Below are 27,984 nucleotides of genomic sequence, written 5' to 3' on the forward strand. Positions count from 1 at the left end.
TGGCTCTTCCCCCTGGGCTGTGGGGGAATGCATCTCTTTATATTTGACGTTCCTATCCTTATTACTCTTGGAGCTAGGGAAGTGACTTTGGGCAACTTCTGTTCTGTTGCTATTTTCATCAGGGGGGTACCGGAAGATGAGAATCCGTGAAGGCAGACACTGGGTTAAGCATTGACCTTTCACCTCTGGGCCACTGGATTCAAATTCAATCCAGACTGAACACATGAAAGTCGTCTCTGTTGTGCGAAATGACCTTAGGCAGTCTCAATCCATAGGCCCATATCACTGAACTGCCAAGTGTTTGGCAGTAAATTCATAAGTTCAGTCAGAAAGGGCACCGGATGGCTCGTCAAAGACACCGACAGATAGTAGAGTGCTTTCCTGCAAAGTATATTTTTGGGGCTGCGGAGTGGGCTCGAGTTAGTGATAAATTACAGGGCACGAGCTTCCGTGTTTGAAGCCGGTTTCTGTTAGATTAGGTGCTATGCCGTGGCTGCTAGCTGGCGAAATAAAAAATCTATTCTCAACATTGATGACCTCTTGCTTGGAGGAGCATTTTTTTCCCCGAAATGAAAGATTCTCTGTGTTTGCTGTTTTGTCAGAATGAGCTAATTCTCATGATTTTACCTGCCGATGAAAATGAAACCAATCCCTTCCCTCTTTTTAGACAATATACCCATGGGATTTTAAGGGCGATCACAATTTTGTCAGCTTCGCTAGCCTTTTAATAGAATCGAAAAGTAGACTCTGCCGGTTTCATCACAAAGCGCCTTCGAGTTTTGTTTGCGGGCAGCAAAATTGGCTGCAGAGCAATTTTCCCGGGTAGCTTGCTTTTTTGTTGTGTACCATTTTTGGGCCGTCATATAAAATATTTGGGTGATTAAATTCTCTGCGGGGGGGTGGGGTGGGGGGGGGGGGGGGGGGTGGGGGTGGGGGGGGGGGGGGATATAGCTTTTCAAACTTTCGAGTCCTCGAAATTCATCAACTAGACTAATCGGAAAGCCAAGCACATAAAGCAGTGTCGCAATAAATCGAGAATGCATCACCGGGCCCAGACGTCGAGGAATGTGCTTCTGATTGATGTCCTGCAGCTTGAACACTGCAGTTTAATTGTACCCCCTTCCGCGTTTTCCCATCTTTGGGATGAGACATTTAACCGCCATCGGGTGTGAAAGATCCAGTATTTGGAAGGGGAGCGGGGAAGTTCTCTCTTGTCCTATGAGGAGCGATTGGAAGACTGGGCCTGTATTGTCTAGAGTTTAGAAGACTGAGAGGTGATATCCTTGCAACATACAAAATTCTCACCGGGTCCGACCGGGTAGATGCAGGAAGTCTTGGGAGGGAGGAGAGAAGGGGAGGGGAGGTGAGGGGGAGGAAAGGTGTGTAGAACCAGGGAACAGTCTCCGAATGAAGGGTCAGCCATTTAGGACTGAGCTGAGGAATTTCTTCAGTCGGAGGGTGGTCAATCTGCAATTCCCTATCACCGAGGGCTGCAGAGCCTCAGTCACTGAGTATATCTCAAGACCGAGATTGATAGATTTCTATATAATAAAAGCAAAATACTGTGGCTGTTGGAGATCTGTAATAAAAGCAAGGAGTGCCAGAAGAACTCAGCACGTCTGGGAGCATCTGTGGATGTAAAAGGTTTATATTAAAATCCAACCTGACTCTCTCAAATTCTAGATTTCTGGTTAGTTTAGCCATCAAGGAATATGGGCATAGTGCAGGAAAATGGTGTTGATCCAGGACAAAGTAGCCCACTTGATTGGCACCCCACCTACAAATGTTCACTGTACCGACCCTGTGTACCATCCACAAGATGCATTGCGGGGACTCATCAAGGCTCCTTGGGCAGCGCCTTCCAAACTCCCCGATCGCTACCATCTAGAAGAACAAGGTTGGCAGGTACATGGGAACCTCGCCCCCTTGCCACACATCCTGACTTGGAAATATATCGCCGTTCCTGCACTGTCGCTGGGTCAAAATCCTGGAACTCTCTCCCTAACAGCACTGTGGGTGTACTTACAACAGGTAGACTGCAGAGGTTTGAGAAGACAGCTCATCACCAGCTTGTAAAGCCAATTAAGGTGGGCAATAAATGCTGGCCGAGCCAGCAATGCCCACATCCCATGAATAAATCCCATCCCATCTGCACTGTAAAATGATATTGTAAATGTTAAAAAATGAATGGCAGAGCAGTTCAAGGGGCTGGGTGGCCTATTTTCCATGTTCCTAACCAGGCTTGTTGGCCTATCCGTCCAGCAGAGGTGTCTGTTCTAGCATTTGTTTTGTCGACATCCATGGTATGGTAACTCCAGTGAGTGGATTTTGATTGGATGCCCCAATGTCTGCAAACGTTTTTTTAAACAAAAAAAGAAAAAATGTTTTTTTTTTTTTTTAAAGAGTACCCAATTTCTTTTCCAATTAAGGGGCAATTTAGCGTGGCCAGTCCATCATCTTTGGGTTGTGGGGGTAAGACCCACACAGACACAGAGAATGTGCAAACTCCACACGGACAGTATCCTGGGGCCGGGATTGAACCTGGGTCCTCGGCGCCGTGAGGCAGCAGTGCTAACCACTGTGCCACCCCTGTACGTATGCAAACTATCTGGAGACCGAGACCAACCTGCTCTCAATGAGCCAGAAATGTGCGTGAATTTATCTCTCACTTAGCACCACTTCATATCTTTTGAAGCATCTGAAATATGTATCCTTTTTTCTGGTCATCTCCCTCCTTTTTATGTTTCTTTTGACAACTAGGATGAAACCTAGTTGTTCTCCAGTCTAAATTGATGAGGCCTTTGCTTAACGGCATAATTACCTGTGGGAGAAGGAACAAAATGTATAACTATGCTGCCTTTTAAATAATCCGCACTCATTTTACTTTTAAAATCAAACTCTGATATCAAAGATTCCATTTTAATATGCTGTTCCCTGCAGTGCATTATTCCACCTGCTGCTGCCGCCTTTTATTGAACTGCCGAAGCTTAATAGCTTTCAATGAAGCCTCATTAACCTTTTAGCCCCGAAAGCTGGGGCGAGGAGGAGATGCAGAACACCAAGTAGCATCAATTGAAGTGACTGGTGTTAAAAATGCCCTGATGGAGACAGAGCTCTAACGAGCGAAATCTGTCACCCTTTGTAATTTAAATTCTAGTAATGTCACGAGTACCTTGCGACTGAAAGCTAGTGTGGGCTTCACCCATCAAATTTCCGCATGTACAACGTTGCTTAATTCAAGCTAATATGGATGTTCTTATTAATAGTGATGTATTTGGGTGAAAGGTATCCAAGGCAATCCAGTAGAATAGGCAAGGAAGAACAGCTGAATCCTGAAGTAATGATTTTAAGGCGTGTGTTCCTGTCATTGAATTCCGTAGAGTCTTGCAGCACCAGAGGAGGCCCGATGGTTCATTATGCCTGTACAGGCTCTTTGTGAAAGAGCTCCTCCATTAGTCCCACTCCGCTGCTCTTTTCTTGTACTTTCCAATTTTGTTTCCTCTTTTCAAATCGTCTTCAGATTCCTTTTTGAACGGGGCGGCACAGTGGTTAGCACAGTTGCCTCGCGGCGCTGAGGACCCGGGTTCGATCTCAGCCCCGGGTCACTGTCTGTGTGGAGTTTGCACATTCTCCCCATGTCTGTGTGTGTCTCACCCCCCCCCCCCCCCAACCCACAGATGTGCAGGCGAGGTGGATTGGCCACGTTAAATTGCCCCTTAATTGGAAAAAATACTTGGGTACTCTAAAATTTATTTTTTAAACAATTCCATTTTGAATCCGCCTCGACCACCCTTTTTCAGGTAGTGCATTGAAGATCAAAACTTGCCGCGTATATATTTTAGTTCTGTTGATTATCTTCCTTTGTTTTTGTCAATTATCCTTAAATTGCCACCCCTTCAACATAGGTTGAAGGCGCCACTGAAGCAGGTGAAGATTTTCACAACTTGAATCTTGGGAAGAAAGGGATTCGCCATGGTGGTCATGATTTCAACCGAGTGATGCAGAGCGATGAAAAGCACTTGAGCGTAATGGAATACTCTCCACTTGCCTGGATGAGTGCAGTTCCAACAACACTCAAGAAGCGAGGCACCATCCAGGACAAAACCTGCTTGATTACTCCCCCTTCCACAAACATTCAAACCCTCCACCACCAACTAACAGTGGCAGCTGTGTGTACCATCTGCAAGATGCACTACAGTAAGTCACCAAGGCTCCTTAAACAACGCCTTCCAAACCCACAACCACTACCATCTAGAAGGACAAAGGGCTGGTTTAGCACACTGGGCTAAATCGCTGGCTTTTAAAGCAGACCAAGGCAGGCCAGCAGCACGGTTCGATTCCTGTACCAGCCTCCCCGAACAGGCGCCGGAATGTGGTGACTAGGGGCTTTTCACAGTAACTTTATTTGAAGCCTACTTGTGACAAGCGATTTTCATTTCATTTCAAGAGCAGCAGATACCTGGGAACACCACCACCTGGAGGCGCCCCTCCAAGTCACTCACCACCCTGACATGGAAATATATCGCCGCTCCTTCACTGTTGCTGGGGCAACATCCTGGAGCTCCCTGACAGCACGATGGGTGTATCTACACCTCCAGGACTGCAACGGTTCAAGGTGGCAACTCACCACCACCTTCTGAAGGGCAACTAGGGATGGGCAATAAATGCTGGTCTAACCAGCGGCACCCACATCCCAAAAATGAATTTTAAAAAATTGCATTTTGTGACTTTGAGCGACTAGAATCGGGAGTTGAGGAACAACCATTATTTCGTAGTTGAAACCAGAGCCTAGAAAAGAGAGGTAATGAGAGATTTGCCCTTTCCTTCTGTGCAAGAGTTGGAAATACAATTTTGAGGGAGTAGAGTTGGAAGTGTCCTGTGAGATGTTGAAAATGGGATTAAGGGGCTGTGGAAGCCATTTTGAAATGTGTCCTGACATTTGTTTCCTTGTTTGCAAGCCTGAAGATGGAATGTGAGAAACTGGCCAGTGAGAAGACTGAGATGCAGCGGCATTACGTGATGGTGAGTACTAGGTCTTCAGTAAGAGTTGTACAATGCAGCACGGTCTTGACCATCAATTAATACTTCTGTTGTACAACGGCAAAAGTTTAAATTAAATGAAAGAGTGAGCAAATGTCTTGATTGCTCCTCTAATTAAATAGAGCAATGAGGTTACTGGTAGAATGGGGTTTGTAGCAAATCTAATTGTAAGACTTCCTGTTTTGTCATGTCTATTTTTCTTGTCAATGATTTGCATGTGACATTGCTAATGTAATAAGAAAAATGTAATGGTAATACCTTCAATTGCCCCCCCCTCCTGCTATTCAGTCCTCCGACCACTTCTGGCACTGTAGTGCCAGTTGTTGGTGTTGGTCAGCACTTTTTGCCTTATTCCTTCATTAGTTTCTTAGATTAACCCTCCTACAAGGCAACACATGCAGATCAAAGGCTTCCAACAGTAGCACCATCAAAAAAAAAAAGAAGACCTATGGCAGTGAGAACGAAAAGCTGGACTGGCGGTGCTGTGGGACACAGGCTCAGCATTATTTAAGTTATGGATATAGCGAATATGTATATCACTTTGGAATATGTTTATTACTTTGTGAGAGGAAAAAGTTCCAATGTGCAGAGAAGTGTTATTTTCTGTAGTTTGGGAATTCTCTCTTCCCCCCCCCCCCCCCCCCCCCCCCATGTCTCTTTCGGCTTAGCACTTGTTTTGACATGTGCCTTCAGACAGAAAGCCTGTTCGTTGAATTTTGCCAGCTCTTCACATGGTGGGGCAGGAAACCCCATCATCCGAAATATCCAGGCCGGTGTTTTTCCACATTATAGATATTATATCAATGTAAGCGGTTGTTGTATGAGTATTTGTCTCTTGGACATCTCGTAGGTTTTTAAACATTTTAAGATATATTTAGTGGCCAAGTCTGCAGTACAATGGAGTTTGGGAAAATCTAAGTCCAGTCCTATCATGTGGACTGGTGAATGCTCAAATCAGTCTCTGAACCTGATCCCATCATGACCCTGGCGCAGACATGGAATTGGGTCAACTGAAGGTTCTGGTATTCTGATTTAATAATAATCGCTTATTGTCACAATTAGACTTCAATGAAGTTACTGTGAAAAGCCCCTAGTCGCCACATTCCGGCGCCTGTTCGGGGAGGCCATTACGGGAATTGAACCCGTGGTGCTGCCTTGTTCGACATTACAAGCCAGCTATTTAGCCCAGTGTGCTAAACCAGCCCCTAATTATCATAGATCATAGAATTTCCAGTGCAGAAGGAGGCCATTTGGCCCATTGAGTCTGCACCGGCCCTTGGAAAGCACACCCTACTTAAGCCCACCCCTCCGCCCGAACCCAGTAACCCCACCTAACCTTTTTGGACACTTAAGGGAAATTTAGCATGGCCAATCCACTTAACCCGTGCATATTTGGACCATGTGAGGAAACTGGAGCACACTGAGGAAACCCACGCAGACACAGGGAGAATGTGCAGACTCCACACAGACAGTGACCCAAGCCGGGAAACAAAACTGGGACCGTGGACCTATGAAGCAACTGTGATGACCACTGTGCTACTGTGCCGCCCCTAATTTAAATAATTTTGCAGGCCCAAAAAGTGCCTCAAATACAAGCCTTGAGGCTGTAAAACGAAGGAGTTACACAGAGCGAAGTGGAATAGAGCCTGTGATGAACTAAGCTGTTTGTCGGTTGCCCAATGGCGAAGGACAAGCCAATGTCGCTGGAGCAAATGAGGGAAGCTGATGGTGTTGTGGTAATATCTCTGTACTAGCAATCCAGAGGCCACGGCTGTGGGGACAAGGGTTCAAATCCCACCAAGGAAATTAATGAAGCTCGCCATAGTAATATCTTGGGAACACCATCCCATACCATTAGTAATGGTAAGAAGTCTTACAACACCAGGTTAAAGTCCAACAGGTTTGTTTCGAATCACTAGCTTTCGGAGCGCAGCTCCTTCCTCAGGTGAATCTTTGAACTGTGGGGGGGAAACGAATTCTCATTCACCTGAGGAAGGAGCAGCGCTCTGAAAAGCTAGTGATTCGAAACAAACCTGTTGGACTTTGACCTGGTGTTGTAAGACTTCCAGTCCAACGCCGGAATCTCCACATCATTAGTAATGGTGACCACGACAACTATCGTTGGTTGTTGTAAAAACCCATCTGGCTTACTCATGTCCTTTTGGGATGGAAACCTGTCACACTTTGCTCAGTCTGATCTACACGTGACTCCAGGGCTGATTCTTAGCCTGTCCCCTAAAGTGGCCAAGCAGCTGAAGGCCAATTAGTGATTGGCTGTAAATGTTGGCCTTGCCAGCAGTGCTCACATTCCATGAAATAATTTTTAAAACTCTGTTGTGGTGACCAAGCTTTCATGACATCCCTCTGTTTACTATTTATAACAGACCTTAAGCTAATCAAAAGAGCTGGTTAATGACACCCCTCCCACCAATTGAATTATCTGTTTGAGTAAAGTGCCCTAAATGCTCCTCTATTATTACCCAACGAAACATCCACCACCATCAACAGTGATTATAATGAGCAGGTTATTGTCTTCTGTCATATCATGCTTCACTCTGACACCCTTGCTCATGTTGCTGCCCTTCATTTTCCATTATTATATAGATAGGGGTACATAAATTGGCACGGCCATTCTCTGGAGGGAGTGGGGAGGTGGGAAACTGAAAAATATTACCTCTACTTATGCTGACTATTTTGGTTAAATATGGTGCAGTGAGAGGGCAGCACGGTGGCGCAGCGGTTAGCACTGCTGCCTCACGGCGCCGAGGTCCCAGGTTCGATCCCGGCTCTGGGTCACTGTCCGTGAGGAGTTTGCATATTCTCCCCGTGTTTGCGTGGGTCTCGCCCCCACAACCCAAAAGATGTGTAGGGTAGGTGGATTGACCACGCTAAATTGCCTCTTAATTGGAAAAAATGAATTGGGTACTCAATTTATTTTTTAAAAATATGGTGCAGTGAAAATTGCTGTCTTGACTCCAGAAGTCTTCATTTCCGTGTCTTTGGGCTGTACTACCTTTTATGGGGCATGAACCTACATTTTCTTTCCAATTAAGAGGCAATTAATAAAAAAAATCGATAAATAATAAAAAATTTCGAGTACCCAATTCACTTTTCCAATCAATGGGCATTTTCATAGAATTTACAGTGCAGAAGGAGGCCATTCGGCCCATCGGGTCTGCACCGGCTCTTGGAAAGAGCACCCTACCCAAGGTCAACACCCCCACCCTATTCCCGTAACCCCATAACCCAGTAACCCCACCCAACACTAAGGGCAATTTTGGACACTAAGGGCAATTTATCATGGCCAATCCACCTAACCTGCACATCTTTGGACTGTGGGAGGAAACCGGAGCACCCGGAGGAAACCCACGCACACACTGGGAGGATGTGCAGACTCCGCACAGACAGTGACCCAAGCCGGAATCGAACCTGGGACCCTGGAGCTGTGAAGCAATTGTGCTATCCACAAGGCTACCGTGCTGCCCCTCCCACGCTAGTCATTTTAGCGTGGCCAATCCATCTACCCTGTACATCTTTGGGTTGTGGGGGCGAAACCCACGCAGACACAGGGAGAATGTGCAAATTCCACACAGTGATCCAGAGCCGGGATCGAATCAGGGACCTTGACGCCGTGATGCAGCAGTGCTAACCACTGCGCCACCGTGGTGACCCATTAAGGAGCAATTTGGGGTGGCCAATTCACCTACCTCGCACATCGTTGTGTTGGGGTGAGACCCACGCAGACACTGGGAGAATGTGCAAACTCCACCCGGACAGCGATCCGGGGCCAGGATCGAACCTGGGTCCTCGGTGTCGTGAGGCAGTAGTGCTAACCACTGTGCCATCGTGCCGCTCACCTGAACCTAAGGGAAGAAGGGAACTAGAATGAGCTGATCTTTTGTGTTAGGATAAAACTATTTTTTTGAATATCTTGAAATATTCTTTCAGCTCTTGGGTTCTTTGTTCCAAATTGACCAAAATTGCTAGCGTGAATCTTGTTTTCCTTTGGTTGCTAATGGCTGAAAGGGGAAAGAGCAGTTTGCCTGAAGTAGGTTTAGCGATTCGCGCCATTGGGCCTCTTTAAACTGTAGCCCATAGCACCATATGGAACTTATCAGTTCAGGATGCAAGCAGAGCACCTCTGTTCTCGTATTGTATTTCTCTCGTTGGTTTGCCCTGTTTGAATTCTTATGGGCCAGAATGTTTTCAAAAGGCTGCTCTTAATGCTGTTGCTTTATTGGTGGCCTAGTTCTAAATTGGAATGTTTACATCTGTTGGTGTCGGCAGGTTGAATTACATGCAAATTTAATGGGAACATTCATTTTAAAGTTTTCACATGTGGTTTTGGAATCTCCATGGTGTGCGGCAAATTGGCAGGAGAAGACAAAATGCTTGGTCTATCCTGCCCTAATTGCTCAAAAGTCTATTTAATTGGACGCTGTCTCTGGAAGGACTATGGCTTGGTTGTTGGGTATTGGGCCATGTGTTTATCTGAGAGGGGGATTGGCGAATGATTTGGGTCCCTTTTCTAACATACCACCTGCACTTTGATTACCGAATGTAGATGTGGATGCCAATGGTGACCAACCCTCCCCGCCGCAGGTTCGCTGGCAGCGGAAGGGGGCAACAGAAAAATCCTTTGACAGCAGCAGGACGGGAAGGTCCCACCACTTGCCAATGATAGGCTGTCTCTGCTGCTGTTTAACATGCCTGAGAAGGGTGGGGTGGGGGGGTCGAGTCGAGTCGAGGTTTGAGGCTTCTTGTATAGCTAAAGAAGGGTGTATTAATAACAAATAAAGGTAAACTACGCACCGGCACATCGTGCCACCCCCCCTTTGGCTGGTTGGGATTCTGGTGGAAGTTTGTGCCCGTCTTGATTGAAATTAATCTTGAATTAAACTAATTCATGACTCTGTTTTTGCACAATGTTTAAAAGTGAGGCCTTGATTGGGGGGGGGAAAGATTACCCAAGAACCTCTAAATAAATATTCGCATTCAGGACCCTGACCTTCTCGTTGCCTGCCATTTTAACACAAGACCCTGCTCCCATGTCCACATGTCTGTCCTTGGCCTGCTGCAATGTTCCAGTGAAGCTCAACTCAAACTGGAGGAACAACATCTCATCTCCCGGTTAAACACGCTGCAGCCTTCCAGTCTCAACATCGAATTCAACAACTTCAGATGATTAGCTCTACCGGACTGCCATTAGCACTCTTCACCTTGGTTTCTGTGGCTATTAGCACTCTGTTCCCTTGGTTTCTGTGGCTATGACGCCTCTTTCATTCTCTCACGCCACAGTATAAATATTTCCCATTTTCTTTTAGCTTTGACAAAGGGTCATTGGACTCGAAACGTTAGCTCTTTTCTCTCCCTACAGATGCTGCCAAACCTGTGATTTTCCAGCATTTTCTCTTTGAGTACAAGAACCTCTAATGTTTATGGAGCACTGCACATCCTGTCTTGATGGATAACTGTGTCTACTTTCACCCAATGGTGTTAAGTGGGCCAGAGGAAGTAAGGCCCAACAGGCTGTGACTCCGAAATACAATGGATCCAGAAGAAAATAATTTAAGCATTGGACTCTTGCGCAATTCTGATCCAGAAATCAGTGTGCACCACTGCAAAAAGAAAACCCTCTGTGAGATTGCCTTGTATCTCTTTGGTGACGTATGACTTCAGCCAAAAATGTTCGAGCTATTGCCACTGAATCTCTGCAACCTTATTTTTGGGGATTTTAAGAGATGTGAACATGTCCCAATGCTGTTTGATAACAGCCTAACTGGTGTAAGCGAAGAACTGCAAATCTGGCAGACCCAATGCTGGAAACACTTGACCGGTCAGGACAGAACCTGCAGAGAATGGACAAGCTGGCATTTCCGGTGTTGGACCAGCTGGCATTCTGATGGGTAGACTCCCACTTGTAAAGCCAACTTTGTCTGTCCCGTTCATGGAGGCTGTCTGACTCGTTTTTGAGTGTTTCTACTTTGTTTGCAATGGGAAACTTCACAACGTGTTGCACTGCGCTGCTTTGCACGGCGCTCTGCTGGACTGCATCTGATCAACGCTCCACAGAAGTCTGCAGCCAGAAGAATGGGGACCCGAGACTGTGGGAACTGTTGGGACAGCGAATGCCTGTGGAACCCAGCCCAGATACTGCTTTTTTACCTGGAGCCTCTCTCAACTGAAAGAGTGCAAGCATTGGAGAGCTGGAATTGGATGCCCTGGAATAGACAAAGCGTGCAATGGATGAAGTTGGCCCTGCAACAAGGCAGCAGTGTCGCTTGAATGCTTGCTTTCACCTCCTGTTTTGAGTGAATCCCAAGTTGCTTTTTTTTTATTTGTAGAATTTTGCCTCCTGAATTTCTTATAGACCTATTTTCCTCCCAGGAGAGGGGGTTGTTGCAAAGGTTCAGCTATTTTTAGAAGATTGAGCGGGAGATATGGTAATTTTCTTAAGCATACTGCTGTTTGGATCAAGTAGAGCGTGACTGGAAGATGTGGCAGCGACAATCTTTTGTGATGTTTTTGGCAGATACTTTTAAGGGTTTCAGAAAAGCTGGGGATAAGCCGACTCCAGCTGATAATGATTGACGCACAAATACAAGTTGACGCACAAATAAAAGTTAGCTAAGTATTTGTTAAAGGAGGGGGGGTGGTCACGATTCGGAGCTTAAGATTGCTTTAAGAGGCAAGTATTCTCCTTTTATAGGATGTTGATGCCTGGCACCCTGCCAGACTTGTAAACAGAGGTGTGCAATGACGCATCAAAGTACAACATGTTGTACTTTTATTAAAACCTGATTTTGAAAGTTGTCTAACAGTGCCAAAAAAATAAATTGCTGGAGTTTGCACTGAGCAGTTTTACAGTCGATTTGTCATTTCTCCAGTGACCAATTTAGAAATTTCAGAGGCTGCTGTAGCAAATATGCTAATTCCCTGGAAACTGACTGGATTCCCGATAGGATAACTGGCGTGCTGTGGGGATTAGAAAGGAAACTTTGAATTCTTTCATGGCCCTCGCACCTTTTTAATCTTTGCAACCTCCTGCAGCCCTGTTAATGCTCCGAGAAGCTTGCATTACTCTGAATCTGGCCTCTTGGGCTCAGCCACGACTTCTTACCCTCCCCTCATTTGACCCTTCAGCCATCTAGGCAACGAGCTCTGGAATTCCCTCCCCAAACATCTCTGCGCCTGTACTTTACGAAGCTGCTTGAGCCTACCCCTTTGACCCAAGTGTTTAGTCACTTGCCCAAATGTCTGCCTCTTTGACTTGCTGCCAGCATTGCGGCCTCTCTTGTGAAGAAGGATTGAACTTTGCCCGTTAGGTGATCTTGTTGAATCATACCATATCCAGTCCCCCAAGGATCTTGCATGTACCGACGAGGGTTTTTTAAAAACAAAAAGGTTTAAAAATAAGGGATCTCCCCTACTTTTTAAGACCGAGCGACGGAGATTTTTTTTTTCTCTTGGAGGGTCATTAGTTTGTTGAATTGTGCTCCCCTCAGAAAGCAGTGGAAGCTGGGTCATTGAATTCATTCCAAGGCTGAGTAGGATAGATTTTTGATAGACAAGGTAGTCGAGGGGGGCGGGGCAGGCAGACAGGAAAATGGAGTTCAGACCACACCCGATCAGCCGTGATCGAATGGAGAAGCAGGCTTGAAGGGCCTCCTCTTGCTCCTAAGACTGATGTCTGGCGTACGGTCTTCTCTGGTGCCATGGGATTTTCAGTGCATTACGTTTATTATACAAATGCATGTAGCAGTGGTGGCAGGCGGGAATGCTGTATCTGGAGCGGGTGGAGATCTATATGCCAATGAGAGAACCGAGAACAATACAGGAGCAGGTCCTTCGGCCCTCCAAGCCTGTACCGGTACTTGGCCAAAACCCTCAGCAGTTCCTTGTGCCGCATCCCTCCATACCTATCCCATCCATGTATTTGTGATTGAATGTCTAGCCCTAAACAATTCAAATTGGAGTAAAGCAATATTGAGATAGATGGAAGTATACCTGGGGGTTTCACATACCTTTTTAAAAATAAATTTAGAGTACCCAATTCATTTTTCCAATTAAGGGGCAATTTAGCGTGGCCAATCCACCTGCCCTGCACATCTTTGTGTTGTGGGGGCGAAACCCACGCAAACAAGGGGAGAATGTGCAAACTCCACACAGACAGTTACCCAGAGCCGGGATCGAACCTGGGATCTCGGCGTCGTGAAGCTGCAGTGCTAACCCACTGTGCCACCGTGCTGCCCGGGTTTCACATTCCTGGGTTGGTTACAAAACAGCCATTGGTTCAGTTTCCAATTGGTGATCTGCAGCTAGAAGTTATAGCTACAAATGAATTTGTTTTAATGTCTACTTGGCTCAGTAGGTGGCATTCTTGCAACTTGTTCACGTCCTACTCCAGTATGCTCATAATCAAGGCAGACGCTCCTGTGCCACTGAAGAAAATGCTACTTTGTTGGAGGTGCTACCCATTTAATAAACCTCTTGTGGGAGCTTTTGCTAGGTTATGCTTGCCAGTGTAATTTGGACACAGCAGGGCGAATGTTTACATGCGAATAATCCCCAGTGTAAATTGTGTCCACAATTCCCGTGCTGGTTGAACCCTCTGGCCCTTCCCACTAAACTACCAGGCCCCCAAATCATATTGGTTAGTGTGACAAAGTTTCTCCTGTTTTTGCTATTTGTGACCTTTTCAAGAAGGTCCTCAATTTTTTTAGCTTTTTTAGATGCCTGGGAATTAAAGTTTTAAAAATATATAAATACTTAAAAAGACATTAATTTGCTGAGAAATTCACTAGTGCGCACAAATAAAATGAGTGAATATGTTTCAGTTACTTAAAATCGGGTAGACTTTATTGCTAAAACTGCACCAGTTACCAATCCTACATATGTTAAGAAAATGTGAGCGACATGATGCCCCTTTACATTGGTCCAAAGAAGATTTGTATTTAATTATGGAAATGAGTTTGTGTTGACTTCTGAAAAGCTAGCGCAAAGTGGAAACTTTGCCCCTTCTCGTGCACAAGGGTTCCGTGTCCTTGCTTCTCTTTCAGGAGAAGAGTAAGGAGTTCTTGTTAAATAATGGGTTCAGAGACATTCCAATTAGTTGTCTCATTTATGTGAAGTATCTAATAATTGACACTGATATGTAAAGGGGTGTCAGGTGGCCTTTGTGTCAGGAGTTTTGTGCGGAGTCTGTTAAAGTGAAATAAAGTTGTTTGAGAAAAGGAGTAGAACCGTTGACTCTTTATACAACAGCAGCTAAACGTCTCACACTTGTTGTTTTATATAAAATTTACAGTACCCAAGTTTTTTTCCAATTAAGGGGCCATTTGATGTAGCCAATCCCCCTACCATGTTCATCTTTTAGATTGTGGGGGTGAGACCCACACAGACATGGGAAGAATGTGGCAACTCCATACGGACAGTGACCCGGGGCGGGGATCGAACCTGGGTCCTCGGCACCGTGAGGCATCAGTGCCAACCACTGCGCCACCATGCTGCCCTGAGTTCTTGGTGTTCTGGCTAATGGGCTTGTCTGAACCAATTTTTAAAAATTGTTGATTGGTCGTTCATTGGGAAGAATTCTGCTACGTTTTCCTGTATAACTCTTTCAAGTTCCTGATTTCTGGAAACATAGGAACAGGAGCAGACATCCATTCCACCATTCAGTGAGATCATGACTGATTTGTAAGATGTTATTGGTGTCTTTTTATAGATGTGAGTGCTGGCCCCACACTGTGAAAATTGAAGTTCAATTGTGTGTCAGAGTTTGATCATTTGGTGATGTGATTCGTAGTAGCGTATCAAACAATCAAGCTAGATAACTCCTGCAGTTGGTGAAAAAAGGCAAGACAATTAATGTTGCTCAGCATAGGAGCCACAAACAATAAGCTTGGATAAAATAGTAACCTATTGTGAAAATTGTTCTCTTGGTACTTGGACTGTTTAAATGAAGGATCTCTTGGAGACATTGGATTGAACTTTGGGGCTGTGATAATCCGAAACAGACTCTTTCTTTCTTAACTGGACATGCCTATAATTTGACCTAGTTCTTGAGGCAAATGGCAGCACCCTTGGGATATGGTTCATCCAGAAGCTTCTGAAACACAAGCCTGGCATTTCGAAGGTTTTATTTTTGAAGAATTTAGATTTTTTTTAAAGCGTGACTCTAGAATTTGTACAGAAGTGGGCTGTTTCAGGGAAGCAAATGTTTGAAATAATTGCTTGGCGCTCTCCATCACCTACAGTCTGGCTGCACTTCACCAAGATGGGACAATCCAATTTTTGCTTGCCTGTGTGCTTCATGCTGTTGGGACGTGCCAAACTCTCTCATTTAGCCTTTGTGACCTCAGTGAGCACAGAACGGGAATGCTTATCAACGTGTATTTTTGGGATTGCCCGTCAGTTCAGGCTCACTGGGTAAATGGGAAGCACGAAGATCCCGGGTTTGAGACCCCAGCTGTTACTTCCTCACCCACCATAGTGGCTGCAGAGAGAGTGGGACACAGCGGGTGAAGGAAACCGCCCTTGGCTCCTTGTTGTTGTCCATTATTGACAAGTGAGTGTGAGCTAGGAATTTGAGTGGTAGGGGTGTAGATGTTTGAATTAGGATTGTCTAGAAATAGGGCAGCACGGTGGCGCAGCGGTTAGCACAGCTGCCTCACGGCACCGAGGTCCCAGGTTCGATTCCAGCTCTGGGTCACTGTCCGTGTGGAGTTTGCACATTCTACCCCTGTCTGCGTGGGTTTTGCCCCCACAACCCATAAATGTGCAGAGTAGGTGGATTGGCCGTGCTAAATTGCCCCTTAAATGGGAAAAAAATAATTGGGTAATCTAAATTAAAAAAAAAAAAAAAAAGGATTGTCTAGAAATTGACGGTAAATCTCCAGGACGCTGCTGTGTGCAATCCTGGAGAAAGATTATGGGGACATTAAAAACATTTATTTTGTTACTGTTTTTCTTTGAAAATTGCTCTTCACCAGATATAAAAATATTGAAAGTGGGGGGGAGGGGGGGTGGGGGGGGGGGTGTTGGCTGTCCGTTCAGCGGCATCCAATTGGGTAGAGCCTTCTGGCATTCTGCTTGGTATAGGAAGGCAATGCATCCCAAGGATGGGTATGTTGGACATGCTCTAGCTGCTGGAGCATGGGGGTCAAGTCATGTGATGTAACCTCCAGGAACACATTTAATCGCAGTTCGCAACCCTAGTTTGATTACAAGAGAAAATCCCAAAGCTGTGCCCAAAACATTCTTTTATAACTCCCAAAATCCCTGATCCCAAATTCAAAGGTTCGCTGGAACTGAACTGAACCCCAATAGGACCTGGCTCCTCAAGATGATCCCTTAGCCACACTTATTTATAGTACGAACTCTTACAACACCAGGTTAAAGTCCAACAGGTTTGTTTCGATGTCACTAGCTTTCGGAGCGCTGCTCCTATGTTCATCTCCCAGTTTGGGTATAAATGTTGACTTATGCAAATTTGAGGAAAGAGGAAATGTCGTTGAACCCGCCTGGTATTTACGTAATTAAATGAGTTGATCAGGGGTTGAAATCTTTCCATTTCAAGATTTGTAGATTACCCCCTTGTGTTGCATTAAACCGGTTTCTGTGGCTTGCATTTTGAATGTTTGTTGCTTTGCTAATGTGTGGTTTTGTTTTATTTCAGTACTATGAGATGTCATATGGCCTCAATCTTGAGATGCATAAACAAGTAAGTACGAGAGGAAATGAAAGCCTTTGATGAGGTTAATGAATGGAATAATTGCCTGTCATCTGCAGTTCACACACGAAACCAAGTATGTGGGTAGTATGCATATAAATCAGTATTTGGTTTTGCAATTCCTCCCCCAAAGCTTGGCCTATAAGGCCTAGATGTTGGCAGATGGCTGTTTCACATTCATTGTGGAAGAATTGTGTTTTTGTAATGATAGGAAACAGTTTTTCTGGTAATTGTAGAACAGATGGAAGGGAGTTGGGTTAAAGAGGAAAGGAGTGGGGTGTGTGGAAGTGAGAGAGGCCGGCAAATTGCCGTCAGCAGGCCCTTAACCTGAGGGGGAAGGTGGTGAAAGGAACTTGTTTTCTACCAGGGCGGTTTGATTGTGAAATGTAATTTTATTTACATGGTTTGAGTTCATGTGAAAAGTGTATGCCTGTCCTGTTTCGCTTTTGGCTGTCAAGTGGACTGACCATTTCCTTGTGTTTTCTACCATTCTCCCTTCTCTGTTGAAGGGGAGAATGGTTTCTCTGTACCTCCCTCAACTTACCATCACCATTCTTGCTGCGTGCATCAATATGATAAGTGTTATTAGGTTGTGCTGTGCAAAATCGGTTCCCTAGACAGCCATTGACATCCAACAAGGGTCCCTAAATACAGGGGAGGAGTAGGATCCATACCCGCAGCTCCTGAGACGATGACAGTACATAGTGCAAATATCTTAATTTCTCCCCTCCTGTTAACATTCTTCCTCTACCTTACCTGCGATCAGTTTTGGCACATTCCGGAATCGAACCAGGGAACTTCTGGTTTATTTAGTTTACTGCAGAGTACCAATTTTGCAAATATCTTAATTTCTCCCCTCCTGTTAACATTCTTCCTCTACCTTACCTGCGATCAGTTTTGGCACATTCCGGAATCGAACCAGGGAACTTCTGGTTTATTTAGTTTACTGCAGAGTACCAATTTTGTAAGAAACCTGATGCAATTTTTTGGTAATTGTCACAAATAATGATATTTCAGCATGCTGGGCATGTGCATCTCTGTCCTCTTGGATTTAATCAAGCTCTCAATTGAGGTGGTCCAGTATTTTTGAGTTTGCAAACTTTTAATTTTAAAAAATAAATGAAGAGTATCCAATTATTTTTTCCCAAGTAGGGGGCAATTTAGTGTGGCCATATCCACCTACTCTGCACATCTTTTTAGGTTGTGGGGGTGAGACCCACGCAGACACTGGGAGAATGTGCAAACTCCACATGGACAGTGACCTGGGGCTGGGATCGAACCTGGGACCTTGGTGCCGTAATGCAGCAGTGCTAACCATTGCACCTCCGCGCTACTCCCAGATTTAATTGTTAATCCTCCTATTTCCCAATCCAATTTTGTTTCTCTGGGAAGCTTTTTTTGCATCATGTCTTTGCCAGAGCAATGTAAAACTAGTTACTCTGCCCTGATTGTTGTTCTTAGTCCAGTATGCATTCTACTCTCTGTTTGAATTGTTTATTCCGTTTTTCCGGAAAAAAAACCCCGCCTACAACCAGAGGAACCAGGTATTCCTTTCCATATGCCTCTTGGCAACATCAGCTGTTTTGGCTCCATTCTTTCTTCCAAATCCGAATGTAATGGAATCTGACCCAGGTCTTTTTTTGTTCATGGGTGTGATGAATGTAGGAATTGTAATATATTAGATTGATTTAAAAACCCTGGTTTAAAACACACAAGAGACATTATAGCTGTAATTAGAGTGTCATAAAAGATGAGTTAATCATTCATTCCAACCACTTATTTGGTTACAGATAAAGGACTAATGGAACACTGTTTATATTTTGCATGATTCCCTGGAGTGTAGATAACTTATGAAGATTGTATTTAGTCCTAGCTAAGCAGGTCATGGAACTTAGTGGGATACAGATGATGTAATTAATGGGACGAGCCAGTCTGTCTGTGGTTTGGCAGTCTGTTATAAGATTTTAAGTTGAACAGAAGTTTGCTGTTTGCCAGGGTGGCACAGTGGTTAGCACTCCTGCCTCACAGCCCCAGGGATCCAGGTTCAATTCTGGCCTTGTCTGTGTGGAGTTTCCTCCAGGTGCTCTGGGTTCCCACAGTTGAAAGATGTGCAGTTTAGGTGCATTAACCATGCTAAATTCACCTTGAGTGTCCTGGGATGTGCAGATCAGGTTACAGGGATGGGGGAAAGTGGGGGTGTGGACCGAGGTAAAATACTCTTTTTTTGACGGTCGGTGCAGACGTGATGGGCCGAATGGCTTCCATCTGCACTGTACAGACTCGGTGATTCGAGTCTAACAAGACCGACGTGTGCTAGATCTGCTCTTGAAAGTGTCTCTCTCTAAAAGTATCTACACAGATAAGCAAGTAGCATGTTTTGTTAACTTTATTTATTTTAAAAAAACACTTAGAGTACCCAATTCATTTTTTCCAATTAAGGGGCAATTTAGCATGGCCAATTCACCTATCCTGCACATCTTTTTGGATTGTGGGGGCGAAACCCAAGCAGACACGGGGGAGAATGTGCAAACTCCACACTGAGTGACCCAGACCCAGAGCCGGGATGGAACCTGGGAGCTCGGCGCCGTGAGGCAGCAGGGCTAACCCACCGTGCCGCCAGTTAACTTTATTTATAAGTGGCATTTGAACTGTATTGGGTTGCATAATTGGAATTAGTAGCAGGTATAGATCGTAAGTTTGAAGTTTTTCCTTTTACTTAAGAACTGGTATGGCAATTTCTTTGATAATGTGTAAGAACACTGTTCATGACGCCCTATGCTGCTCTTGCTCGTGTATTTGCTTTGTTTGGCCCTTGTTCTGCACTGTCACCAATCACTATTGTCAATCTACTATTTGCCAATGTACGTTGTTGATTATTCTTTTGTGTATGTTCCCTTGGCCGCAGAAAAATACTTTTCACTGTATTTCAGTACATGCGGCAATAAGCCAATCAACTCGTGGGCAGCTAGGGTTTGGGTGATTAATGTGGGCCCAGCTAGCGACAGCCCATGAATGAATTTTTAATAAATGCCGTGGTTGCTGAGTCCAGCAACAGTGTGAGGTTGGAGGTGAGTACTCGCCGCAGCGAGGGATCAGTGAAAGACGACCTGCTTATTTCACAATCTCAGGACAACCCAAAATGCTTTACAGCCGATGGAATATTGTAGTGGCACCGAGCTTCCCGGAGGAGCTTCCTGATGGATCCTCTTCCCTTTTTTCTTAAAAAATTAATTCGAGAGAGGCATCGAAATAATCATATTTGATCATTGAATGTGAAAGTGATGCAAAAAGAATGGATTTTTGAAAAGAAACCAGTCGCATGCTTTTTAAAAAAATTTAGAATATCCAATTAATTGTTTCCAATTAAGGGGCAATTTAGCGTGGCCAATCCACCTACCCTGCACATCTTTGGGTTGTGGGGGCGAAACCCACGCAAACACGGGGAGAATGTGCAAACTCCACGCGGACAGTGACCCAGAGCCGGGATCGAACCTGGGCCCTCGGCGCCGTGAGGCAGCAGGGCTAACCACTGCGCCACCGTGTTGCCCACAAGTCACATTCTTAACATTTCTAATCTCCCCTCTCTTTTTAAAAAGGAATATCCTTTCCTTAGTACCTTATTGTCTCTCGTGTCTTGATGCGGTATCGTAATTGGAGTCACTTTGCTGCAGTATCTGGTTCTCCAGGGCAAAATGTGCCACTTTGAGCTGGGCAGAATTCAGTAAACTGAGGTGAGCAGCTGAATATTCTGTTCCTAGTCATTTTGAGGTCAGAATGTAGACCAAATGACAACTCTCTGTTCAAATAGTGCCTTGGGGATTATCAAATGTTCATAGCAACAGGGAGCTGCAGCTTCCGTCTCCTCCAACACAGCACCTCCATTAGTATAATACTGTCTCTAGTCATATTACACCGGGCTTTGATTAGGTCTCCAACTGAGGTTTGATGTTTGGCGTTCCAGCAGACTGCTGATGACTTTTTTCTTAAATAGGGTGACACACGGCGGCGCAGTGGTTAGCACTGCTGCCTCACACCGCTGAGGACCCGGGTTCGATCCCGGCCCCGGGCCACTGTCCGTGTGGAGTTTGCACATTCTCCCCGTCTCTGCGTGGGTGTCACCCTCACAGCCCAAATATGTGCAGGTTAAGAGATTGGCCACGCTAAATTGCCCCTTAATTGTAAAAAAAGATTTAAAAAATTGGGCGCACACAATTTTTAAAAAAGGGTGACATGATGCTCAACAGTTCTGTAGTGACTCATTCCAACCCACCCCAGGCCAACTATTCAAATTTTCTTTTCATCTAAATAAAACTAATGTGACACATGTTGTCAGTGACCCGACGGTGCCAATTGCCCAGGGTATTTGGTGTAAAATTTTGCACATGTGGTTTGAACTTGCTGGAGCATTGGGAAATGAGTGCAGGCAGAACCATATCCATAAATAAAGGTTACCTTGCAGACTGTGTGAATGCAGCAACTGCAGTGCCTGCTCCGCTTCTAGTATCACACCGAGGAATCTGTTCCTCGAAATTGCTGCTTCCTCCAGGTTTAAATTTACAGTATCTTGCATTTGTTTGTATAATTTATTTACTTGTGTTTTTACAAACTTGCTTGCCAAGCTTCACCTGAGAGCCTTGTTCATTGTGATTGGTGTGGAGCAAAGTCGTGGACTGAGAATGTCTTCAGTTTCACTCGCTAATCTGCCCTGAGCTCACCTGGTGGATGGTGCTACTGTTGGATTTTGCACAAAATGTGCTAGAGAGGGAAAACTCTAGCCCGCTTCCCCTGTAATTTTATTTTGTGACCTCTGCTATCAACCTCTGTCTTGAATATACTCAATAGCTGAGCATCCACTGATCCTGGGATAGAGAATTCCACTGCACGACCCTTAAGTTCTCCTCCTCTCCATCCTAGAGGGTTGACTTCTTGCAATGACTGTGACCCCATGTTCTAGACTCCCCAGCCAGGAGAAACATTTGATCAAGCCCCTGAGTGTTTCAAATAGATTGTCCCCTCGTTCTTCTAATCTCTGGGCATTTTAAGCCTTTTCTACTCGCTGTCTTCCCATTGGACAATCCTCTTGGATGACAACTGCATGTGGAATAATTTCAGGCTTTGACATTTTGCTGTGTTTTTCACTCGCTGGGGGGGGGGGAAGCTAGTTTTACGAAGTGCTAATCCCTTCTTGTAAAGATTATTCTTAAAAGCTGCGAGTTGGAGAAGGTCTAATGCAGTGATGAGGGGAGGGGAGTGGGAGGGGAATGGCAAGCTGCGAAGAATATGTCAGCTGTGGCTCTGGCGCTGTCTCTCCCTGCCTGATCACACCCTGCAGATAGATCTGCGAGAACCCTTGGCACTATTCGAGATCAGTAAGCAGTCTTACAACACCAGGTTGAAGCCCAACAGGTTTGTTTCAAAAGCTTACGGAGCACTGCTCCTTCCTCAGGTGAATGAAGAGGTCACCTGAGGGAGGAGCTGCGCTCCTAAAGCTAGTGATTTGAAACAAACCTGTTGGACTTTAACCTGGTGTTGGAAGACTTCTTACTGTGCTCACCCCAGTCCAACGCCGGCATCTCCACAACACAATTTGAGAAGTTATTCCTCAAGTAACACCACAAAAAAACCTGGTCATTTTATCATATTACTCTTTGTGGGAATTGGCTGGGTGCCAAATTGGTTGATGGGTTACCTGCTTAACAAAGTCGCAGAGCGGCATGGTGGTTAGCACTGCTGCCTCATGGCGCCGAGGATCCGGGTTTGAACCCGGCCCTGGGTCACAGTCCGTGTGGAGTTTGCACATTCATCCCGTGTCTGCGTGGGTTTCACCCCCACAACCCAAAGATGTGCCGGGTAGATGGATTGGCCACGCTAAATGCCCCTTAATTGGAGAAAAAAGAATTGGGTATTCTAAATTTAAAAAAAAAAAAGAAAACCATTAACAAAAGTTGCGACCCGTCAAAGGTGTTGGTTGTAAAGCACTGTGTGGAATTTTGAGGTTGTAAAGGTGCTACCGCATATTTTAAAACTTTTTGTTTCCATGGAGAAACTAGGCGTGAAGGTAAAATTTATAATCTCGAGTCGCCTCTTGGCTAAAACCTCCAAATTGGTGATTTAGGGTGCCCCAACCGGTGTAGATAATGTCTTGGGCTGCATGTGCAGATCGCAAATCTAACTGGGCAGTGGCCGCCTTGTTCAGCATTGGATCGATTGAAATTTTGTATAGTGAAACAGTTATTTTGTATGACAACTTAATTATTCATTGTGTTTTCATACTGCATATTAAAATATTTGTCAACTTCTTTTAATGGTGATTATTATGAACACTGGGGGTACTTTAATGCTCCCTATTGTATCATTGAAGCTGCAGTGGTAATTTGATGGTAACTTTAAAGTTCCTTAAATGATCATTTTGGTGGGCTATCAGCACCTTAAATGAAGCATGGAAGCTTGTATGAGCTCTTAACTGCGTGACCTTAATAATTGAAGCTTTATTCAACTCCGTTCCTGCCCCTGATACTTTCACGCATTGCCTGTTGCATTTTAAGTGCTTACAGCTTCAGCTCTTCATGCAAGAACATAGTCTTTCATCGTCTCACAATTCCTGTGTCTCATCTAGTCCGCCTTCTACCATCCTGGTAGCAGCATGGTGCCTTAATAATGAAGTTGTTGATTAATTATGGCAAATCAATCTCTTATCAATTGACCTGCAACATGACCAGACACGGGGAGAACGTGCAGACTTTGCCCAGACAGTGACCCAATCTGGAAACTGAACCCGGGTCCCTGGCGCTTTGAAGCAAAATGTGCCGCCGAGTTTCTATCTTGCCATTTATGGTTGGAGTTGAACCATGTTGCCAGAACTTCCCTTGTCTGTCTCCTGTTAGATGATCTCTACTAGCTGTCCATGGAGGTAATACAGTTGACGCTGATCTATTGAAGCAGGAAACCTGCACCCATGATTGCTGGCTGCCTCTCCCTACACCTGATAGCCAAATGACCTGATGGCTTTCTGTTGTCTTAAGCACTGGAGGTCGACGGCATTCTTGAACGCTGAATCATTGAGGGACAAAGGTTTAAAATTGTTAATTTGTGCTGGGTTTGGGGGGGGGGGGGGGGGGGGGTGGAATCAAATTTGCCGCTTGGCCGGTTTCTTTTTAATTTTTGCAATGACTGGGCGGCACTTTGCAAAAAGTGTCCAGTTTAAACCCGCCTTCAGCTAGTGTTGTCTCTTGTCAAGCCAGATGCAAGCAGCGCTATCCATTCACATTCAGCACCGTCTGGGTTAACAGACTCTATTTGTATAACTTCATAAGAGGCGGCGAGCAATGAAAAGAAGTGACTCGATTCAATGGTCTAACAGCAGTTCCGAATTGTCATTTGCCTTCCCAAAACCACAAGGAAGAAATTCTGCCTTCAAATTCTTACCAGTTATTTTCTTATGTGCCCCCACCCTCTGTATTCTTACCTTTGCCTGACAGTCCCATACCGCAGCAGTGGGATCTTTACATGGTGAGAGTGGTCAAGCGGAAAGAGATGAAAATTGAAGTCTATTCCGCAAATTATTTCAAAATTGCATTTGGATTTTTTTTGGCAATAGACTCCCCAGGCTTTAGGATTCTTTTGTCAAAAGTGAGCATAAAGTCACGAGATCTGAAAATGCATCATATAATCAAATAACTTGTTGACCGAGACGTCACAAGCAAGCACCATGGGCGAATGATCATCCTTCTGTGCTGTAAAATTTCGACAGTGGCTGACTGCTCAATGGATAAGTGCGAAGCTGTGTGGCACTGAACATGTATTGTAAACCGTGGGATTGCCAGTATTAGACCATAAGATGTAGGAGCAGATGTGGGCCATTGAGTCTGCCTGCCACTCAATTCCCATGTGCTAGTCCTCAGTTTCCCGCCTTGTCCCCATAACCCTTGATTCCCTTACTGATGTAAAATCTGTCTTCCCCAGCCTTCAACATAATGACCCATCCTTCAACATAATGACCCATCCTCAAAGTCCTCTGCAGTAGGGCAGCACGGTGGCGCAGTGGGTTAGCCCTGCTGCCTCACGGCGCCGAGGTCCCAGGTTCGATCCCGGCTCCGGGTCACTGTTCGTGTGGAGTTTGCACATTCTCCCAGTGTCTGTGTGGGTCTCACCCCCATAAACCTAAAAAGATGTGCAGGGTAGGTGGATTGACCACGCTAAATTGTCCCTGAATTGGAAAAAAAATAATTGGATACTCTAAATTTTCTTTTTTAAATAAATAAATAAAAGTCCTCTGCGGTAAAGAATTCCACAGGTTCACTACCTTCTGGGAGAAGAAATTCCTCCTCCTCTCTGGCTTAAATGGGCACCTCTTTTTATGCCCTCTGGTCCTAGACTCTCCCACAAGGGGAAAAAAACCTCCGCATCTATCCTGTCAAGCCCAATGAGAATCCAATCTGTCTCAATAAGGTTGCCTCTCATTCTTCTAAACTCCAATGAGTGCAGCCTTAATTTACTCAAGGAAAATCCCTCCGTACCCAGGATCAGCCTAGTAGTGAATCTTCTCTGGGCTGCCTCCAATGCCAATATATCTTCCCTCAGATATGGGAGCCAAAACTGTTCCAGGTGTGGTCTAACTAATGCTTTTATATAACTTTAGCAAGACTTTCTTATTTTCATATTCCATTTCATTTGAAATAATCTTGATAAATAGAAGTTCTCCTCTGTGGCTTACTTCTACAAGCCTTTGATTGTTGTGAATCATGTTGATGTTCTATGATTGCGCTGTGCCACATCCAAATTTAAATTCATATTACCATTAATTTAGCTCGGGTTCTCAATTGAGAATTTTGAGAGATCTATCCACTTTTTTTCGGCAAGACCTCCAGACCTGTAAGCTCTACTAACAAGGTGGCTTAGTTACTCAGTCGCGAGTCAGAAGGAGAACCCTGAAAGTAATTAGTGCAATTACAGCTATGGTTACCACCACACAATTGCTTGTAATTGATTTTGCAATTTCCAGTGGTCCCTGAGAAAATACCTGTGACACTGAATTTGGTTTATTTATTCGTTCATGGGAAGTGGAGTGTGATTGATTCTGCAACTTCCTGAATGAGAGGCTACCACCTGAGTGAATTTGTTGAAGTTTGTATACAGCATATGCTTTTGAATATGCAAATTAATTTTAATTTTAATTGTGGCAATTGCTTGAAAAATGTGCATGCCAAGTCCAAGGGGGGTCAGCATTGTGGTGTTCTTTGTGTTGGTTGGCATAGTGTTCACAAAAAGACCACAAAAGCCTGAACAAACAAAATTGTAATATAAATTTAGGAGGTTGAGGGGAGATCTAATAGAAACTTACAAGATAATAGAATGGCTTAGATAGGGTGGACATAGGGAAGTTGTTTCCATTAGCAGGGGAGACTAGGACCCGGGGGCACAGCCTTAGAATAAAAGGGAGTCACTTTAGAACAGAGATGAGGAGAAATTTCTTCACCCAGAGAGTGGTGGGTCTGTGGAATTCATTGCCACAGAGGGCGGTGGAGGCCGGGACGTTGAGTGTCTTTAAGACAGAAGTTGATAAATTCTTGATTTCTCGAGAAATTAAGGGCTATGGAGAGAGAGCGGGTAAATGGAGTTGAAATCAGCCATGATTGAATGGTGGAGTGGACTCGGTGGGCCGAATGGCCTTACTTCAGCTCCTATGCCTTATGGTCTAACGCTAATTTGGATTAGAGACACTCCTAAAGAATACACAGCTGATTAATAACATTTAACTACACTCATCTACAGCTAATCTTAGTACTGATAATCAGTACTATGATCTGCTCTCACTTACACTATTTGTATGTCTCACCCTCTCTAGCTAACTCCTGCAATCACTCTTTCCCCCCCCCTGCCCCCCCCAGGCATCACTGCCTTATGTAGCTGTAACTGTAGCTCCCCCTGGTGACTACCCTAGGCACATCATTAACCCTTGCAGTTCTTCCAGTTATGGAAGTGCCACAAGCATGCCGTTAAAACTGTGGGTTGGACAAGGGGGAACGGTGATGGGGGAACTGTTTGGTGCATAACCTTCCTCATTTAATTCTCTGCGTAAGCCACTGAACTTGGTTTTAAAACTAATTGCATGTATTGTTGTAACTTGCTGTGCATGTCAACGCATTGCACACTTTTTTTCCAAAACATCATTACTGGAAGGATTCCACTCATTTTGTGTGTTGCACTATTTTTAACCTTTTCGTCTCCTTGGGATACTGGGGTGTTTTTGTTTTCGGAAAAACACCATGTGACACCAGAGCATTTTAAAAGTCGATTCGGACTTTCATGTGTTTCCTGTTTTGAGGGCTCAAGGGAGGATTTATTTAATAATTTTTTTAAAATGTATTCTATTGCAAACATGTATCAAAACAGGTTACAGCGAATAAACACCCCGGGAAACATACTTCCCAACAATCAACTATGCAGTCTGTACAGATTTTTCCTCTTTTTCACCCCCTCCCTGCGACGAACAGCCCCTCAAACGCGGTCACAAACATCCCCCACCTTTCCTCAAGCCCCCCCTGAAGAGTCCCTTAAACTCATACTTTATCTTCTCTAATCACAGGCAGTCGTACTGGTCACCCAACCAAGCCGCTGCCCCTGGGGACGATGCCGACCACCACTCCAGCGAGATTCGGTGCCGTGCAATCAGAGAGGCGAAGGCCACGACATTGGCCTTCCTCCTCTCATGAGCTCCGGCATCTCTGAAACTCCAAATATTGCCAAACAATGGTCCGGGTCCACTCCCACCTCCACTATCCTGGTTAAGTCCAGAATCTTCCCAATTTTTCACAACCCCAAAACCTCTGTGCGTGATTCGCTGGCCCCCGCCCACACCTCTCACACTCATCTGCTACCCCCTGAAAGAACCCACTCATTCTCGCCCGAGTCATGTGCACCACCTTAAACTGTATCTGGCTCATCCTTGCACAAGAGGAGGTCCCGTTTACCCTTCGCAGTGCCTCACTCCATACTCCCCAATTGATCTCCATTCCCAACTCCGCTTCCCATTTCTCCTTGATCTTCACCACCCGCTCATGGGAGGATTTATTTTAGTAGCGAAACCTTTTTATTCACATTTGTAAGAGCTTGCCTTGACGTCATCGATTGCAGGTTAATACCGGAATCGTGACTGGCAAAACCTCAAAACAATACAGATACTGCAAAGAGAGCATCCAAAGTGAAGCATTTTG

The 27,984-nt window shown here is 45.0% G+C and overlaps 1 protein-coding gene across 2 annotated transcripts in view; it reads left to right on the plus strand.

The window, feature by feature from the left end:
• LOC140394922 (transducin-like enhancer protein 4) overlaps positions 1-27,984 on the plus strand; it is a 171,242-nt gene that overhangs the window by 17,352 nt on the left and 125,906 nt on the right. For both annotated transcript variants that reach the window (XM_072482112.1, XM_072482113.1), the window contains 2 exons: positions 4,959-5,022; positions 16,718-16,762. In XM_072482112.1, the coding sequence (XP_072338213.1) occupies positions 4,959-5,022; positions 16,718-16,762 (109 nt within the window). The remainder of the gene's footprint in view (positions 1-4,958; positions 5,023-16,717; positions 16,763-27,984) is intronic.

This window comes from Scyliorhinus torazame, chromosome 18 (assembly GCF_047496885.1).
Source record: "Scyliorhinus torazame isolate Kashiwa2021f chromosome 18, sScyTor2.1, whole genome shotgun sequence".
In the NCBI taxonomy this organism is placed as follows: domain Eukaryota; kingdom Metazoa; phylum Chordata; class Chondrichthyes; order Carcharhiniformes; family Scyliorhinidae; genus Scyliorhinus; species Scyliorhinus torazame.